This window comes from Dipteris shenzhenensis, chromosome 3 (genome assembly GCF_047967505.1).
Source record: "Dipteris shenzhenensis isolate YYH24624 ecotype China chromosome 3, Dip_SZ_1.0, whole genome shotgun sequence".
Lineage (NCBI taxonomy): Eukaryota > Viridiplantae > Streptophyta > Polypodiopsida > Gleicheniales > Dipteridaceae > Dipteris > Dipteris shenzhenensis.
In genome coordinates, this window is record NC_141598.1 from 32,587,273 (window position 1) to 32,608,387 (window position 21,115).

General features: G+C 39.8%; 1 protein-coding gene across 1 annotated transcript; it reads left to right on the forward strand.

Moving 5' to 3' along the window:
- The first annotated feature begins 17,724 nt into the window (after positions 1-17,724).
- Positions 17,725-20,665, forward strand: LOC147903674 (L-type lectin-domain containing receptor kinase VIII.1-like). Its single transcript, XM_087372864.1, has one exon. It carries the CDS (start codon positions 18,123-18,125, stop codon positions 20,136-20,138), a length of 2,016 nt encoding a protein of 671 aa, XP_087228990.1. The 5' UTR covers positions 17,725-18,122; the 3' UTR covers positions 20,139-20,665.
- Positions 20,666-21,115: the final 450 nt, after the last annotated feature.

Here is a 21,115-nt window from a genome sequence, read left to right on the forward strand (position 1 = left end):
TTTCTCATTTTGCATTACTTTTTTCTATGCACTTGCTTGCAATAGGGCCCACAAAACATGTTCAATAAATTTGCATTTCATATTTCATAGCATCAAACTTGCTAGCATGCCATTTAGCCCTTTCCTTTTTTCTAGTATTATAGAAGTCAAGCCTCATAGCACATTTGGAGTTCACCACAAGAAGTCCAATTTGGTGATGGTCAAAGGAGGCAAACCATGACTGCTAGTTTTATCTTTATATCTCTTGAACTAACTTTTAGAATTTCACATGTTGTTTCACACTAGTAGATCCCAATTATACTACCTTATTATACCCCTCCTTTTTAAAAGTCCTTGATCCTCACATTTCCTCGGCTTCATCTCCCTACTCTTATTGTTTTTTGCTTCTAGTATGCACTTTGAAATTTGATAGTACTTTCACCTTCATGCTCTCACAACCTACAATTCCTCCTCTCTGTTGTCCTATTGCTTGCCCCTCCCCCCTCATGTGCAATTATACTTGGATTTAGCATGGTAAACAAGAGATTTTTGATTATTTATGGGTCATTAATTCAAGTAAATTATTATATTCTAATGTTTTCTCTCTTTATAAGCTACCTAGTCTCTATTATTACTTCACTTTTCTTAAAATAAGGTATCTTATGGTATGATGCAGCTTGTCATGGCTTGCAACAAAATTAGATAGAGATTATATAAGATAGAAAAGTTTAAAATTTTGGCTTAAATACAAGAAGGAGGTCAACAAGGGAGGAAGTAGATGTACAATATGAATTCATGACAATGCAAGATGCATTTGTAATGTTTCTAGAGGGGGAAAAATGCCAATAAAAATGTGTCTTCATAGTAATCGTGCCTTAGAGATAGAAGAAGCATGATTCAAGCATTGTGTTTCCTTTGTGGTCTAAAAATTGCTAGGGGAATTCCACACAACAACATTACATTATTCCAGTGATTAGCAAGCTCATCTCACTTTACACCTAGACCTAAGGATTTATCAAGTGATAAGTCTACCAAAAGGCCCCAAGAGACTTATCAAGTCATGATCCTACCAATTTCCCAAGAGTTGCATGCCAAAGAGACTACTTTCTAACTTGAAAGATGGCATAAGAAATGTAAATGGGATGCACAACTTAGATCAACTAGCTACAAATAGGGAAACATTAGCTATGTTATTTTCCTCTAAAACAAACATGAAACAACCTTGGTGTACATGTTATCAATTAGAAGGACCAATGTGTCTAACAATTTTCCATCAAGTGGAAGCAATGCAGTACAATGATGTGAGTAGACTTTGGGCTTTAACCGAATACAAGAAAAGGGTCAAGACATCCTATGCAAGGAAGTCATTTCTATAGTGACATTGTTTTGGCACTGGAACATTAGAGTTTATTAAAACAAGAAGAAAATATATTGGCTATATGGAAAAGATGAATGCAAAAAGATGAGTTCATCCTACCACATGTGATGCAATGTAGGTTAGTACATAATTGCCCCTCCACTGTGATTTATTGCTATCTTGCCCCCCCCAGTAGTATGATTGTCTCTTTTCATTTGCATTGTTGTGAACTTGAAGAGAGAGAGAGAGAGAGAGAGAGAGAGAGATAGAGAGAGAGAGTATTCTTTTACAAGTGAAAAGTATAATTGGTGATATAATGCGAGTCTATAACAAGTACAGTGGTTGGCATAATAAACTATGGTGGCCATCTAACTAGTACACTACTTTAGTTCAAGCATGGGTTGGTTACAACCACCATGTTTGTAGTTGTATAACAAGGTACTTAGCCAAGTAGCCTAGTGGTTAGAAAAACTAGTTACTTGGACAACCAACCAAATGGTTAAATAGCTAACTTGCTAACATTGTCCATCCAACCTAATGATTTACGAACCAACCTAGTGGTTGAAATAATTAGCTTGCTAGGTTGATGAATGTATTTCAAGTGTATCATGGGTTTTGTTATAATGTGCCAAATTATATACTTAAGTGTACTAGTCTAGTGTAGAACTTTAGCCTATGATTTAGGAATAAGTCCTATGGTTGATAAAATAATCTTGATACTGGGTTATTTCATATGTATTATGGGTTTTCTTGTAGTGTACCAATATTCTTAGTATGTTGGAAATATTTAACATAATTTCAAATAAGGATATTGCAAACACAGTGAATGTTTGTGAAGGCATATGCTTACATTGTACTTTTTACATTTCCTTACATGAGGACATTTTAGATTAACTTGAGATTTCTAGCTGAGAACCTTGATGTAAAAATTGGGCATCTGGAAGAGGTTTGAGCATTGCATCAGACTTGGTATGTTAAGGGAATCAAAGGCAAGAATGTTTGATGTCATAAACACACATAAATTTTGACCTAACCCAATAATCTTCACTGACTTGAGATGTGATCCAGCTAGAGCACTATATGCAAATACAGGTTGTTTTCTCCTAGGTAAACAGGAAATCTATTTTCCACCTAGATCCTTACCAAGGAAAGGGAAAATCAAGTGGTACCACATTGAAATGCCTACAATGTGGTGTGAAGTAGGAGAAATATCCAAATGATTTTAGGGTAGACAACCTCTTATTGTAAAATGAAGGAGATTTCAAATGGTTGATATTAAAGGATCAAAGAAAAGAAGATTGATATTGTCATATAAGGCCACTCAACCATAGGAGATTATAGATCACTTAGTTCAATCCATCCCAAAATAGATGCTTCCCAATTTTACAACTCATTGGCAAGATAAACAATCTAAGATGTGCTTGTCTGATTTTTCTAAGAATAGTTATCACTGTGCTTGATTTTGCTAAAAATTACTCATTTCAAGAATAAGAAGAAATCAAGAGTGCACAAGTGTATTACATATGCCGTTTCTACATTTTGGATTATCATAAGGAACGTGATACCTTGTTTGTCCACAACGTGCTTTTCTATTTCACTAGGATTGTTTAACCAAAAATGATCTCCACATACAAACAATAATGTGGTTAGGTGATGCTTCCTCTCAATTGAAATTAGGTCATGGGCTCTACTTTGTCTCAAGGTCCAAATCCTTCATTGCTTTAGAAATATGATGTGGAATTTCTTTGAGTCCAACCATGCTAACAATGATCCTTATTGAAATCAATTATCATCAAGGTAGGCTAAAACTTCCAATGCTATAGCAACATGAATTGCATCTAATCTCTCCATAAGGAGACAACATCATATAGTAATAGAGCTTAAAGATGAGTCTCCTGACCACCTTCCCACAAGATCAACATCATGAAGTGGCATTCCCTCAAGATGATGATGATGGGGGATGAAGAAGGCCTTGAACATTACATTCTATTACACCCCTTTACTAAGGACAACCTTCTTTTGAGTCAAACCAAGAGTTTGTTGGTGTTTCTCCAAAAGCTCTTTCCTAAGTGGTTTTGACCAAGATGTTTATAATATTATCTTTACTATCACAATGTTACAATGTGATGTCACCACATAATTAATATTTTTCTAATGAACTGCTCTTTCATATCAATGTGCTTTAAATGATATAATAGGTTCTTGGCTAAGGCTAAATCTGATTGATTATCATCATAGATGGTTGTTGGCCTTTTATAATATTCTTTTGATCCATATAGCCTCACATGCACGCTATTGTTGGCCTTTTATAATATTATTTTGATCCATATAGCCTCACATGCGCCCTATTGTGAGTGCTCTATATTTTACTGAATCTAGATTGAAGACAGAAAACAATGGGTTATTTATTTGAAAACCATGATATAGCACCTTGACCATGGCAAAATTTATATCCTCGTGTGGATCTTGTAGTCATATAATCGTCAGCATAATCATTATCATAGTATCCATGCAACTTAGAGACTATTATATTCCAATAGGCTTGTACCTCTAATATACCTCACGACTCTCTTGGTTATATTCCAATGAGATTGCTTTGGATTTGCCATGACGTGTGCTAGTGTATTTACTACATATCAAATATTTAGCCTTGTCATGGCTAGATATGTAAGAGATCAAAGGAGATTTTGATAGTACTTGTAATTAGCTGTAAACTTATCTAGATTTTTTGGAGTTCCAAAATTTTCTCTAGGAGATTTGTTTCAATCTTGCAATCCCATACAAAACTGCTTTAGGAGACTATCTACATATTTATGCTAGCTCATAAAGGTGCTATTTGAGTATCTCCAAAACCCAATGGCAAGGCAATAATGCATAAGTCTAGATCTTTTATATTAAACTCTCCAAATAAGTATTATTCAACTTGATCATGATGCTCTCATTTCTTCTTCCTATCAAAATCATATCATCTACATACAAAAGGGCAATGGTGATGTCTTCCCTATGAGCTTTGTAATGCAAAGTATAATATGCAATGTACTTGATGTATCCTAGATCATCAAAATACTTGTCAATTTTATTGTGCCAAAATTTGGGTACTTGTTTTAGTCTAAAGAGACTTTTCTTGAGGTGGAAAACTTGATTCTCTTTGCCTTGTTAAACATATGTTGGTGGTTGTCTCATGAATTCTTTATCTAAGAAACCATTGAGAAAAGAATTTTTTACTTCTAGCTATACACATTCCATACGTTGAGTATGGTTAGAGATATGCTATGGAGTGCATATAGGCTTTTGGTGCACAAATCACATCAAATTGTACTCATATTACATACTTGACTTTGTAAGCCCACTTTTATATAGTGGCCTTCTTTCTTAGTGGCAAGTCACATAAATTCCTTTTCTTTTTGTACAAAGTATCCATTTCTCCATTCATAGTAGTTTGCCCTTCTGGCTTGTCAATTGCATCTTCAAGATACACTAGCTCATCTACAGCCATGATGGTAGTCATAAGAGCATAATTGTTGCTTTCAAATTGAATTTATTTTCCTTTTTGAGGAGGTTTTGACCTTCGTGGTGTTCTCCATTTTCTTGTAGATTGTCTGTGTTGTTGCTCTTCTAGAGCATATTTTAAACATGGTTAAAGCTATTTATCAACCTTCTCTAGATGTTTTCTAAGCTTTTGGTGTGCTTATCTCTTGTGTATTTGATGAATTTCATTCTCATGATTTATCAAACACTACATTTATATAGATATTTATTTTTCAATCGATGAATTGCACCAATTATATGATGTACTCTCATCACAGTCGTCAACCATGATGCATATAGATGACTCAAGCTATGAATTTTTGCAATGGTCATCATGTATGTGAGAATATGATTTGCATCTAAATAATATTTAAAGATGCCCAATGCATGGCTTTGAGGGGGTAACTCTTATCATATATAAAGACAGCATAGAAATGATAGAACTATATTTATATTTTGGTAGCATCTTGGGGAATTATGAAATAAAAAAGGGCCTCTTTGATTAGGCCCTTAAGATTTCTCTAACCTCAAGACCCGGGGGATTCACTCTTCATTAAAGGGGGACGTCACCTGCGTGCATGAACTTCAAGAAAACCCCCTATTTAAGATCCACGTAGGATGATAAAACACCCCTATTTAAGCTTATAAGATACCACCAAAATTCCATTATGTCCCCCCCTATCCTTAAATCTACATTCTTTCTCAAGCATTTAGATTACACAATAAGAAAATTTAGGTTACTTTCCCTATGATTATTTAAAACCATACACAAAATCAAACTTGTTTGGACTAGTTACCCAAGGTAACCTATATTATGTCCCCCCTTCTTAAATATGACATGGTCCCCTTAGCTTAAATTCAATATTGGGGAAAAAAAAGGGCCCCCACCCCTAATGTATAAGCTTATGTCTCATTTCAAAAAAAACCCCTATTGTACACTCACGTGATATTATAAGTTTCCCCCTGTGAATCCCCCGGGCCTCAAGATTAGAAAACTAGCCAATGGGCGATATATTAATAGTTCATTAAAAGAATCAAGGATTCCATTTGGCCTCTCACTGGTGGAGAAACCTCCCTTGGTCCCACTACCTGCCACTTGCCTCCCTCTTACCGCCACCACCTCTTGGGGAATTCTCACCCCCTTGACTTTTGGATGGTCCCCCAACCCTACTCCCTCTCCCCAATTTCATGCAAAATCCCCCCCCCAAAAAAGAAAAAAAGAAAAATCAAAACAAAACAAAATGTTGCACAGTCGTTTTTGAATTCAGACAACTTCTTTTGTCCATTGTGTTGTTATGTTTGTGTCTGTTGAGAGGGGAGGCCTTATTGACATAGCGAGAGAGAGAGAGAGAGAGAGAGAGAGAGAGAGTGAGTGAGAGAGAGAGAGAGAGAGAGAGAGAGAGAGAGAGAGAGAGAGAGAGAGATTTTGGGGGGGTAGGGGGGTGGCATAAATAACACTTATAATATGCCTTTGGAGCCTCTATAGCATCAAGGAAACCAAAAAATTAAAAAAAAAAGGGAATCGAGAGCCCTTGTTTATGAGGACAACAAGATAGCATTGCCATCTTATAAGTTGGCATGCGAGCACGAATAGGGGCTCTTGGAGCCCCTTTTTTTTTAATTCCTCCCCCATACCACGTTCACTTGTCCTTTGGCATCCCTTGTAGTAAAAAAATAAAAATAATCGGTCCCAAGAGCCCCTATTTTTATCGGCATTCCAAACGATAAGATAGCATCATGGTCTTGCTATTTTGCACGCCGACATGAATGAAGCCAATTTTTTAAATACACATGATGCTCTAGAGTCTCTTGAGGACTATGGGCATGAAATCAAAGAAAATGAAAATTAGAAAATGTCTCTAACATCTCCCTCCCTCCCATCTGTCACCCCCCCTCTCTCTCTCTCTCTCACCTCTACTTCATTATTATAAATTAAAATGGATTTAAATAAAAATGAGATAGCATGGATTCAAATGACTTTATAGCTTTAAATGCAAATTAATAACATGGATTCAAGTCCAATGAGATACAACAAATTTGAGCAAGATCAATAGAATATTATATTATGAGATTTGTTCAAAATGTTTACAACCAGCTTTAAGGGGAAAAAGGAAATTTACAACCACCACAAATGGTGTATCTAATTCTTGATTTTTTGAGTGATTCGTTGCCTCTTATCCTCGTGGAAAGTTGCATGCCCTTGCTCATGATGGCCACCCTCTTCACATGGATCACAAAGATCAGTTGATTGCTTTTCGGGATCTTTCCTACTGCCTTGGAACCTTCGGATCCTTTTGCTTTGTGCAGCTAGCCTTTCTGTTTGCCAGGAGTAGCCAGGTGTGGTGGTTTTGCTGGCCTCTATCTTGCTAGGACTCCCTTGATGGGTATTCAGAGCCACCAAGACAAATTGAGTTATTTTGGCCATAAAAATGCTAATTGGACGAGCCAGTAGTAGCAGAAGAGGGAGTTCGAGTTGAGGGACCAATTGTGGTGGTTCTCCTCTGCATGAAGTTAGGTAGCTTGGCATAATCATATGAGATAAAATAGTGGTGTTTATGCCTTGATATATCTATAGTCAATCTTAAGTGTTCAAGATTGTAGGCACTAATGAAGAAATCAAGATGTCTTTTCTCATGTCCCACCATGAAGTAAACAAAGCATCAGTACAAAGGTCTTTATGATTAAACTAAAAATTATTTCTAGAGATCCAAATGAACCAAAGAGCATGAGCTCTTATTTGGAGTCAAGGCTCATGCCTTATTTTGTATGCATCACCTAGTATAATAGTTTTCCATTTCACAAGTTCTCTACACTCAATCTGAATAAATTTCCAAACTCTTGTCACATGAGGGAAAGCAACAAATAAATGAAAAATATCCTCCATAGAGTACAGACATCTCAGACACTTGCCATATCCCTTTCCTATTTTGAGTCCTCTAGCATTAGTCCAAATTGCTTTATGGAGAATAAGCCAAGTAAGGCATGACATCTTATCAGAACACTTTTAACCCATATTCTGTGGAACCTAGCATACCACATAGCTCTATCATCTTTCAATTTCCATCTAACGTTAAGGGTTGTAAAGAGATCATCCATGTTAGTAGTAGGAGTTGGTATTGGAAGTAAGGAGGAACATCCTACCCAACTGAATTCTTTATGCAAGCATAGGACAAAGCCTATTTTCCAACTAATTTCTCCCTTCCATAAGTCCAACCTCCCCATGACCAGTCCCTGATTTTGATTGGTGAGGGAAAATTCCCTTTTGATTTCCTACCATGTCTTGCATCCGAAGAGTTCTCTATTCCACAACTGACCCCAAGATTAAATCCCCTTCTTAAAAAGACCAACTACCATAGTAAACTGTTCATCTATCAATGTGTAGCTTCTGAATATTTTTGACACCCAAACTGAGTCAATGGCCATGAAGGCCTCTGTACTAGAGAATTGTAGAAAGGCTTTTATATCTTCAATGGCACCCCAAATAGACTTCCATAGAGGGCTTCCCTTGGCCTTGCAGGGTTTACGGTTGAAAATAGATGAAGTAAGAGGATAATTTCTCCATTTGGAAGCTTTGCAGAGTCTAATGTGTCTCATATTTCTCATTAAAAGCTGAGCTCAATCATTATCTGGATGCAATAGAGCTTTGATAACCCAAGTTCCTAACAATTTTTTGGTAGCAGTTGAAATATCTATTACACCTAGCCCCCCTTCTTCCTTGGGCTTGATAGAATAACTCCATATTACTTTAGAAATTTTATTATTTCCTCCCCACAAAAATGATTTGCACAATTTGGTAAACCTGTCAAGACCTATTTTAGGTGGAGACCTACAAGAAAGATAAAAAACAGCTATGGGGTAAAGACAATGGTTAAGAACCAATCTCCTTCCAGCAATGTTTGCTTGGAATCTTCTCCACTTATCCAACTTTTTCTGAAATATATCCAAGACCCAATCCCACTTTGCTTCATTTGGAATGCCCAAAAGTCTAAAAATTGGGCCCTTTTAAATTTTGAGACATCCCAACTGCTGAACAATCCGCTTGTTTCTTTCCACTGACAGTATTATACCTTGTTTTGAAGTGGTTAATTGAAGATCCTGAAGCTTTACAGAAAACATCAAGGCAATCCATCACACAGCTAACATTCTGATTAGTATTTCTAGGGGTCAGTGTAGTGTCATCTACAAATTGTTGATAAAGCAGTTGTTTACCATTCATAAGCTCAATCCCTTGGAGACTTCCCTCTTAGATTTGGCTTCTAAGGAGCCAACCAAGGGCATTTGCTGCTAGAGCAAACAAAAGAGGAGACAAGGGGCACCCTTGTCTGATTGATCTTTTCAAAAAGAAGGGATCACTCACCTTCCCATTGACATTAACTTGATCTGAGGCATTGATGAGAAGAAGCTTGACATTTGACACAAAGGAAGGACCTAGACCCATGTCTTGTAAAGATTGGATTATGAAATCCCATTCCAAGCCTTGACAAAGTCTACTTTAAGAAAGCATATATCCTGTCTAGTTTCTTTAGCATACTCACACCCTTCCAAGCTGTTAATTATGGCTTCAAGAAGGTGACATCAATTAATGAAACCCTTTTCCTCAGAGAGAATCCACTCTTTCATCTTGCCTTGTACCCTAAGAGCAAGAGCTTTTGCAAAAGAATTGTAACTGCAGTTTAGCATTATTAAAGGTCTCTAGTTCTTAAGTTCATCCTTGGGGCCTGACCCTCTTTTGGGATCAGTTTGATAATGCCCCCATTGATATGTAGGGGGAAAGCACCTTTTTCCAAACTTTCTTGCCATAGTAGTAAAAGATAACGAAAGACTTATAAAACTCAATAGGTAGCCATCCTCACTAGGTGTCTTACCATCTGCCATAGTTGACACTGCTTTCTTCAACTCCTCTAATGTAAAATGCCTCTCCAAATAGGGAAGTTCAAACAGTTTGGCATCTTTCTCTCTTATAATTTGGCATAATTGTCTAGCTCTCTAGTGTCTTCATTTCGAGTGATTGGAGTAGACAATAATATTTTGAAAATGTTGTTGAATGAACTCTATATTCTCTTCTATAGTTACAGAGCAGGAGCCATTTGTTCTTTTAAGAAGAGGTATCTCCTCCTGAATTCTCTTTCTTATGATTAGTTGTGAAATGTTTCCTTAATGGGTCTATCTATCCTCCCTGGCCACCAATCTCTGAAGTAAAATTCATAGTCATTTTATTTGATTTGTTCCTGCTTCCTGAGATCCTTTTTAGCACTAACCAGGACACTTTTTGGGCACCTAGATCTCTAGTTCTGAATTTTTGCTCTAAAACATTGATATTATTCTATATTCTGTCCATTCTCTGAGCCCTAATCTTAGCTCCTCTCTTTCTAGTTGGTTTTTAGAATGATTTGAGTATCATGGATAGCAAAAGCCCAAGCTTCAGAGGTAGACATGTGTTTGGAAAAAGCATTTTTCCAAGCCTTACAAATTAGAGTTTGAACACTCTTTTACAAGAAGAGCTTTGGGTCAGCTTTAAACCAAGAAGAACTCCTCTCCCTAGACCCAAAGTCACATCTAAGTGAGACAGGTTTATGGTCAGACAAACTAGTGCCTCAATGTCATAAATGTGGCTTTCCTCATCTTCACAGTAAAGAAAGGGAATTTTATTGCACAAATACAAAGGTAAGTTAAAGAGTTCCACCCACATAGAAATTCTAATAGATCTAGGGGCATCAGGAGAAAACTCTTTAGTCCACCACTCTAGATATAGAGGTTGATTTGTAATGGTCCACAGACCATGTTGCATAGCTCTAGTAGCCATCTCAAGGTTTTAAAAAAGAAAGACAAAGAAGCCCATACCCTTTCTCACCCAGTTCCTTTTGATCTAGGACTCAATAAAGGCTAAAGGGGGCTTGACTCCAGGTGAAAAACCGACTAGAGCATGTGTTCACAACCATATCAGAGAGTCTTGTAGCAGTCGTCCAGGAAGGCCATTACTATGTTACCTATTCCAGTTGAAAACCTCCACGGCTTGTGAGGGGCTGCACAAGCAATAGGTTAGGATGTAGATTCCTAGTCAAGTAGTTAAGGTTTGGGATTAGAACATAACTAAGTGATTAGAAGAAATTGAATTGAGGGGTTCAAAAGTGTTTTGTGGTGATAAGAATTAGATTTAGGGATTTGAGAGGATGAAGGATTTAATTGTTGGAAAGTGATTTTTGTGCACATAGGTATTTAGGGGAAGATTTGGTGCATAGGTATGGTTTGGGGTAAGGCTAGGAAGGGTTTTGGGTAATTTTTGGAAATTTTGAAAAGATTTAATTTTTTTAGGGGAGTGGTACTCGCTACAAGCTACTTTTTGGGAATGCGGTCACCTTGGAGAGGGAGAGATGGGCAGCTTTTTCCAAGCAAGGGGATCCCTCTAAGAGGGAGAGGGAAGTCCACTTTTTGAGTCATATTGGAACCACCACTAGGGAGATGCACCTGTTTGGACTCACATGGGCCTAGTTAATTCTTAATCCATTTTCCTAATCCACTCTTTATGAAGCCCTTTTTGAGTCCAAAATTTCCCCTAATGTATAAGTAGTTTTTTGACCAAACTCTATGCACCCACTACTTGCATTAGAAACAAGAATGACCCTCCATTATATGATTTGATTTGGAAGTATGAGAGCTAGCACCCAACAATATATCTAACTTGTGCTATGCTTCAAAAGAGGATTCCAAATCTGAGATGTGGTGTACATAGTCATCACCCAAACCTAATGCAATGACGGCATAGGCTTTCTCAATTCTCTTTGCATCTATAGGTGTAGAAGTAGAGTCAATGGCTTTTCCTTTACCTTTTGTTGTAGTTGATTCACCTTCCTGAGAGGTTTGAGTTCCTTCTTTGACTAAGTCCCATAGATTCTCCTTCATAAGCATAAACTTTATCTTCATCTACCAAGTATGGAATCCTTGGCCATTGAACTTGTCAATTTTATAAGTAGCCATAAGAGGGTCTTACCTTTGTTAGGCAATGTCTACTCTTTTACAAAATGACTAATCTTGTGGAACAAAGAAATCTCCCTCACCATACAAATGTAGATTGCTAGAGATAAATTCAGAGAATCCTAATTGTTTAGCATGCTCATACCTTGTTGGCTTCTCCCAAGGTTTCTTGGCTGGGGTCTTCTTCACTTTGAGTTTTGTCCTTCTTGTAGTCTTCTTCAAGTATTTAGCATTTGAAGATCCCTCAGAGCTTGGCATTTTGACAAAAGATCGGTCCTTACTGAGTTTCAAACTAAAAATACATTCTCTGAACTGTACTTTGGCATTACTTCAATCCTCAAACATCACTTAAGCATTTACTCTAGCATCAAATGTCCAAAACTGTCAAAAATGCATTGTAGTAGACTAGCTCAACTTGGAGGGCACAATTCACATAACTGAAGAAGAGATTGAGAGGGCTTTCAGTGCAAAACTAAAGCTTGAATATCAAAGTAAGTTCACCACAAAGCATTGCTGAAATAGTGTGCCTTTATGTTTGGAAGAGTTGCGCCTTCGTTGACTGTCTTTTCTCTTATTTCTCCTTGCTCTAGCAAGCATTGGCCTTCAAAACTCATAACAGCAGTAGGCTCTAGGCATGGACCAGCTTGTGCTAGGAGGGCTCAAGCAATGGTTGAGCAGAGAAGAAGAATCACACATTTTTCCATCAGAGTTTGCTTGAATCACTACCAGTAGAATACTTTAAATCTAGGGAAATGCTCTAGGCCAAAGGGGCACCCCATTATGTAGAATCTCCAGCTAGAAGGGCTTGGCAAAAGTTTCAAGGAATAGGGAGAACAGAGCTAAGCCATTTCTAAGAAGGAAGTAGGAAGAAAGTTCAAAAAGAGGTGTTGGGGAAGATGATGAGGTGGCACTACCAAAATGAGTTCTACAAAGCCTACCAGCTCTGATACCAAATGTAGAGGAGTGTGGGATAGAAGAGATGCATCATGGCACAAAGAGTGAGAGCACAAGTGAGGCAAAATCCATGTATTAGAATGAAGGAATGACCTCCATTTTATAGAAAGAGAGGATGGTGTAGGCACCTCCCTTATATCAGTGGCAATCAGCCCCTACATCAGTGGGACTGGCCTAAATCAAAGGAACCTCCCACATGGGGGCCTTTGGCTTACATCATCACTTAGGTCACACACTAGACACATCATAGCACTAGATGTGCCTCTACAACACACACACACACACACACACACACACATGTGACTCCCCTAGATGCACACATGCACCATAGAGCAAGCCCTTGACTATGGTTATCCCAACAACACACACACACACACACACACACACACAGAGGCACACACGCACACACACACACACACATATACATATACATACATACCTACATATATATATATATACACACAAACATATATACATATATACATAGAGAGAGAGAGAGAGAGATGAAACACTTGTAATCAAAACTACAGGTGGTTATCTTATATACTATTGAATCATGTGTAATTAGGCCTTCATGTTCATGTCTTTTAACCCATAAGATCAAGAAATAGGGAGATTGCTTACATTTTTCCCAGGGCTTGCTTGCTCTATCTTTCTCCTATGCTCAAAGCTCCTCCCTTATTCTTTAAATTACATAAACTTAAGGATGTTGTGTTACTTTTGTAGGTATCTTGTCTGTATCTCGATCTATTGTAATCAAAGATAACTATAGAACTCAATAGGCTACTGAAGACTCATCTAGATACATGGGGGTGAGGATGACTCTGACCTGGATGACCTTTGGGAGGACATAGCTACACATGCGAAAAAAAAAGCAAGACCCTACATTACCATGTCTCTCTAGTGAAAGAAACTTGGCATAAGCCAAAAGAGATAGTCAAGAAAGAGAATAACACACTTGCGAAAAGAGAGTCAAAAGAGAGAATATGAAAGATAACCTAAAAAACTGAGAGAGAAACAGATTGAGATATTGACAGAAATAACAAAGTAACATCCTTAGATTCATAAACTAGAAAGAAGAAGGGAGAAGCATAAAAGCTGCAAATTGAAAGGAAAATAGTAAGCAATCTCCATCTTTCTCCATCTCCTTCTCTCTTCTATATATGCTTGGTCCTAGTGATTTTAATCTCTTTCTTTCATTATTTTATCGAATATGGAAGACGAGGGGAGCTCTCTAAAAGGATAAGAGAAGAGGACATTTAAAGTAAGCAAGCTCCCTCTTTTTCCATCTCTATGTTTATCTCTTCTATCCCTATTTATCCCTCTTCTTCATTCATTCAATTTCAACATCTCCACAATGAAAAATTATGTCTTAGTACGATTTTGAATCGGTGTGGGTCCTCTATGCATGTTAAGTAGGGGGACACCAAGATACACTAAGATTCCATCAACATAGTCCCAGAGTTCCAACCGGGTTAGTAACATCTCTATTTTTAGGGCAGGGATATGGTTATTTGTATTTGACAACTTCTCAATTTTGTAAGTTCTCTTGATTGTCAATGCCATTCATGTGAAGTTTACTAAATTTTTGCCTAGGATCACAAGGAATGGATTGAAGTGGCATGATGCAAGAGGATTGGATGATCTCTATACAAGGCTCATTCTAGTAAGAAAGGAATACAAGGATGTCAACCCATAACTTTATTTTGAGGGGACCTCTAGTGTCGTTGGCATCTCAAGCAAATAACTACAAAGGAGGGGTCACATTTTGAGCTTGAGCAATTTTGGAGAATACAAATCCTTATGCAAGAATGTGGCTTTAATACCATGTGAAACTGAGAGAAGAACATTGTGAGAGAAGTTAAAACTTGCATGATGTGGAAGCTTGAGGTAGAAGGACAGAGCACATTTATTTACAAGGCAAATCGACTTACATGTAGGACATGCAAGGTGATTATGCACTTATTTGAGCATGCTTGAAATCTTATATGCACTTATTATTAAAACTTAACCTAGTATAACTTAGGTAAGTAAGACTAACTATGGACTAATTGTGTAGGACTTAGTTCCTTCATGTGCTTCTTGGAGAATGTGAGTATTTACTACTATTTTCATGTTGAACATAGGTAATATTTCATCCTGATAATTTTAATCCAAGGTGGTATGATGAGGTCAAAGTCGCTACCACAAGGAAATAATGTTATGAAAATAGAGATGTGGATACAAAGATCCTCTATTGCTAGATAGAGGATGGTTCATCATGTTTTGAGGGATCCATGTGGAGTCTATGGGTAACGCATCTTCTACTGCTTCTCTGGCATCATTATTGCCACCAAAAGATCAACTTTTAGCTAGTACTGTAGATTCTGATGCTATATGAGACTTAAGGATACAACTAAAGATAGAGGTATTTTGAATAGTTTATCACTTAAAGATAGATCAAAATATTGATGTAAATACCACTTTTTGAATAGTTTATCATGAAGAGAGCTTTTCTTCCTTTTCCAATTATTTACATAATGGCATATATGTCATTTTTTTAACTCTTCATCATAATTATATGAAGGTGTTTTAACCCAAACTTGGTGTGGAAGTTGTCAACATTTTTGTCTTTTTTTCTATCAAAAGTATAAAGTAATATTTCTATGGGAGGTATAAAAAACGATGAAATTTTAGTAGTCTCAATGTCAATATAAACACTAGTTACATTGCCATCAAAATAGGCACTGGTGAAAGTCGTATAAACTTATGTAAATATCGGCAACAATGCCAATGGTTAGTCCAATGAATGTACCGAACGGAATGCTCCACCATAGTTATCTACATGAAACATCTTTTGGTAGTTGAGAAAAAATTATAAGCACCTAAAATTGTTCCAAATAAGTGATGAAAATAGCCACTTGACATGTAGTAGTGTTGATTTTATTCCCTAGGTAGATTTGTATTTCTGCCTCAACATAATCCACCTCCATGACCCTCTCATCCTCCACCTTCATTCTCATGCCAAATTTTGTTTTACCTCTCTTCATTAACTCTTGCAACTAATTGCATAGGCTATAGCCCATCCAAATCAGAATTCTAAGCTCATGCATCTTCATGCTTACACTCGGGCCTTGGGCCCATCACCACAATCAACCACTCCAACTAAGCTGCAATCTTTACACTCCCTCCCTTATCTTCTTCCATGATTTCTACATGAGGTTATGACAAGGCATGGATCCTTCTCACTTTAATGCCATTAGCACTAAGCTTTCTACTTATGGGCTACATTAGAGGATCTTGAGAAAAAGGAGACAAACTCACTCTAAACTCATCGACAAGGCATAGAATGCCAGTAGCACACTACCTAGATAGTTGGCCTTTCTACAAAAACCTTCATTAGATTCTCCAAGTCAGATGGGAAATCCAAACATCACATCGCATGTTCCAATGGGGTCAACAAAGCAGCTACTTCAAGCAAACAACTTAGAGATTCTCCAACTATGTGCTAAAAGAAAATCTATGAGATCAACATTAGTCGACAATCCTTATGTTTATGCTTGCCATGATGTCGTAATATCATGCATTGGCTATGGTAGAATGGGTAGTGTTGAGGATAGGGTGAGGATAGCATTCTCGATTTGTTAATCCTCCTCTTATCATAATCTTGATACCAATTCGATCCTTATTTTTCCCACAAGAATAGTGATGGTGATGAGAAGGTCGATAGGAGCATGCTCTCAATGATTGGAATGGTTGGAGGCAAACCTTGCATTTTGGATAGGTAGAGCATAGGCATCCCATCAATGACTGTAGGAGGTGCTATCTTGAAGAAGGATATTTACAAATGTTGAGGAGTGGCATAAGAAGTTGAGGAGCTGCCAAGGGTGTGACTTTGATCTGATGCTCAAAAAGGGGGGTGCCATGGGTAGCTTCAAACCCTCACCCATACTCATAATATGTGATGACAAGGGGTTTGAGCCCTACATTCACCAATCAAAAGCCTACCTCTGGTACACCATGTGCATCATCCACACTTGCTTGCTATCAATGCTACATTTTTTCAAGATGACTAGACATCCTCAGGTTGGGTTCACACAACCTGTTCGCCGTCTCTAAAAGGTGGTGTGAAGGGTTGACATCCTAGTTGGCCTAATAGGAGGGCCGGGCCCAATCAATGGCATTAAAGGTTTGTATTTGGCCCATGAAGGTTGCCTACTCCATGGCTAACTCCTCCAACCGCTACATGATTGGCCCATTCCATCTCCTCCAACCACTACACCAATCACATGGTGACATAAATTAACAACTTGATGATCATCGTTGTTCAGCTCATGAAGGCTGCCCACTCCATGGCCAACTCTTCCAACCGCTACATGATTGGCCAATCATATCCCCTCCAACCGCTACACCGATCACACATTGGTGACATAAATTAGCAGCTTAATGACCATGAGGTGGTGTGCACCACCACCATTCTCCAATTCTATTTCCTCCTTCAATGGGTGGGTAGGAAGAGAGACTCCCCAGCCCTTCGTCCCCAACGGAGGCGATGTTTTCTACAGTAGTAGTCTGAAAGAATCGTAATCCGAATGTTCTTGTGGACAGGTCAGAGAGCCCTTTACTCGAATAATTTTTATTTTTATTTTTGGGGAGCGCGGCAGGGCCGTAGGATTAAGCCATGCAATCTAGGAGAGGCAGCCGTAGATCCGCATGCAGAGGGGGGAGAGATCGGGGCCGTCCATTGTGACGTCAAGGCAGAGGAGGGCCGTAGATGAAGAGACGTACGTCGAGCACGTAAAGATGTACAGGAAGGCTTTGGGATCTTGTCGTCTCCGTGGGTGGTCTGCCATGTTCTTCTTCTTCTCGACTTCTGAGCGTTGCAGCCTTTTGCAAGCACGTTGCTTCGTCTTTGAAGTTCTTCTCGTCGACTCAGCTTTGCAGCACAGATTGCCATATCCTCTGATCCTTCCTTCATCGGATCTCTCCCCCATTGATTCATCCCATATGCTCCTTTCAGCTCGCCTGATCTGATCTCTCCTCTCTGCTCATCCAGCTCGCGGGTTCATCCCTCCGTGCCACTTCCAGCTCTCATCGTGTTGCTATCGTCCTCCCCTCCCCTCCTCCTCCCGCTATTGCGCACTTCATCCGAACTTCCCAGCGCTTGATCATCCAGCTCCCGGCGTCGCTATGCTTCCCACCCTCACCAGCTCCGGCTCAGAAACGTTAAGAACGCTTCCCACGTCTTGTTTCATGGCCGCTGCAGCTGCACATTAGCTTACACTAGCTTCCCTTGGTTCTAACTTCTCACTCACTCGTCTTCCCAGCTTTTCCGCAACCGTAGGCCCTTACAATGCCCCTCCTTCCATCGTTAGCGCATGCTCAAATCGCTAGGCGGCCTCTTATTTTGGTGTTCATCCTAGTTTATCGCTTCGCATGGCACGCAGGAGGGCAGTCGGTCTTCTTTTCCTATCCGAACGACTCTTCTTCGGATTTCGTTCTTCTTGGGGACGCGGTAGAGAGTCACCATGTCATTCAACTGACAAAGAACACTGGTTCGGAGGCTTTCGATGACAGTGCGGGAAGACTTCTCTGTCGAACTCCCGTGCGCATGATTGATCCGCAAACTAAGCAAACAGCGTCGTTCACAACCTCATTCTCTTTCCGGATATTCACCGTAAACAGCTCGTACCACGGTGATGGCTTGGCTTTTCTCATAGCTCCCGACAATGCCACTGTGGGGAACTATGGCGAGCACTTGGGCGCGTTCACCGTATCAAACGCTGGGGCGAACAACCATACATTTGCTGTTGAATTCGATACTTGGCAAAATTCCGACGTGCACGATCCGAATGGAAACCACGTCGGGCTGGATGCCACAAATGTCACTTCTTTCGTCTACAACAATGCAAGCAATGTAGGCGTGCAGTTGAACGACGGTTCTATTATCACGGCATGGATCGACTACGATGGTGCATTGGAAAATCTACAAGTGCGGATTAGCACCAATTCCATAGAGCCTGTTGATTCGCTGATCGATGCAAATGTTAGTTTTGCGAAAATTTTCAATGAGTTCATGTATGTCGGATTCTCTGCCTCCACTGGGTATAGTAGCGAAGCCCACACCCTCATATCCTGGACATTTTCAAGCTGGGGCTTGAACGAAGTTTCGTCGGAAGCAGCTATCCAAGCTCCACATCAATCAAGCGTCAGAGGTGGAACTGGCCTTGCATTCTCACTGTGTTTGATCGGGGCGTTTGCCGCAGTAGCTCTTGGTTTGTTGTCATGGAGGTTGATCTCCAAGAAAGGACTGAGCGACTTTCGAAGAGCCAAAGACTACGACTTCAAGCTAGCAGGTCCAGCTCCGAGAGCCTTCACGTACAAAGAACTGTACGTAGCTACGCAGGGATTTAGCGAGAACCAAAGGTTGGGAAGCAGCGGCTTGGGCAATGTGTTCAAAGGAGTGCTCATTGATTCGGGAGTTGCTGTAGCTGTGAAGAAAATTGCCCAGGATCCTCAGGAGGGATTCGAGGAGTTCCTACACGAGGTAAGAATCCTCACCGATCTCCGCCATCGTAATTTGGTTCCTATTCAAGGCTGGTGCCTGGAGAGGGGGGAGCTGATGCTTGTGTACGAGTTCATGCCAAATGAGAGCTTAGACAGGTTCCTCTTCGACAACCAGTACGAGGGTCTCTCCTGGGCGCAAAGGTACGAGATAGCCAGTGGGATCGCAGCAGGCTTGAGACACCTGCACGAAGGGGGGGTGTGCTCGAAGGAGCAGCCGCAAAATGGAAACGATGGGTGTGTGATTCTGCACAGGGACGTGAAATCAACCAATGTGATGCTAGACAACAACTTCAACGCGAGGCTCGGGGACTACGGGCTGGGGAGGCTGGTTTACAGGCGAAGGAGGGCAGAATCAATGGTGTTAGCCGGGACGTTCGGGTATGTGGCACCCGAGGTAGTGGAAAACGGGAGGGTGACGGCCAAGACGGATGTGTTCAGCTATGGTGCAGTTGTCCTTGAGCTGGCTTCAGGCAGGAGGGCGCTGGAGGGAGAGATGGTACTGGTGGACATGGTGTGGGAGCTGCAAAGGCAGGGCAGGATCTTAGAGGCGGCAGACAAAAAGCTTCAAGGTTGCTTCGATGTGCGCGAGATGGAGCTTTTGCTCAACCTTGGTCTCCTCTGCTCCCTTCCTGATCCGCTGCTCCGTCCCTCCATGACGCATGTCCATTGCATCCTCCAAGGGGATTACCCTCTCCCTCCCCTCCCCTCCTCCCCAAAGCTTTCTTACTCCCTCTCCTCAGAGAACGCGGATGATGTTCACGCTTCTCTGCGCATTTCTATCGATGAGCTTCTGTCTTCCTGACGAGTATACGATCCCTGTAATTTTGCGTCTAGCATCGTCTTCCGTTCTACCAGAAGCCCTCCAGTCCCAGCACATCTATTTTTTGTCCATCGGCTCGTGTTTTAAGCTCCTATGTGGATGCGGATGAATTTAGTACCTCAGCTTCGAGTTCTCCAGTAGCTCCTATAGATACATGTGCTACTAACGTTGCTGTTTTTAAACTCAGTTTTCACCTTTAGAGTTTCACAAGTGAAACGATGACTGCAGCAACTTAGCTACATGGCTGATTAGAAGCTCAGCTTTGAAGTTATGGGGGTGTCCTTTAGAGTCACGATAAAAAGCCTTTTTCCCCTGTTTCCAAAGATGTCTCTGTTAAAGAGGAATTGGCATTTAAGTGGTTCTCTTTCTTCATTTTCTGAATTACCCTCAGTTGTACACCCTTCTAATGAAGTACCTGTACTTATCAGTGACTAATCCTGAGCAGTTTTTCCATTTCTGTATGCAAGTTGGATTTAACCGTTGATTTTGTCTGGTCCATCCTATCAGCTCTAGATTATCTTTTACTGCTATTGAACGGTTTCAATGGATCCCCGTGTAGTCTTTTACAAGACTTGGAGGAACTCTTTTCCTTAAACTCTTTTGCATGTCATCCCATTCCCTTTTACGTGTCATGTTGTTTTTAGCAGAAAAATGATGCACGCAGTGCGTGACAACTGATTGAGACATATATATTGAGTATTTACATGCTTCTAGTGGGATGCCAACGTTTCTTGACTCCATTGCCAAAAAACTGGTTCCAATATCGAGATTCAGTAGTTTTGTTGTACTATAAAACATCGAATGTATCTCGCGATACCTTATTTGAAGCGATCTGTTCCCCTCAGACTGAATTGTGCATATGTTCACAAAAACCTGCAGTCTACGATTTGAGGCTGCGGGCACGCTTGTAGTAGTTCCAACAGTGATCATTTTGCAATACTGACTCCATATGCAGAGTT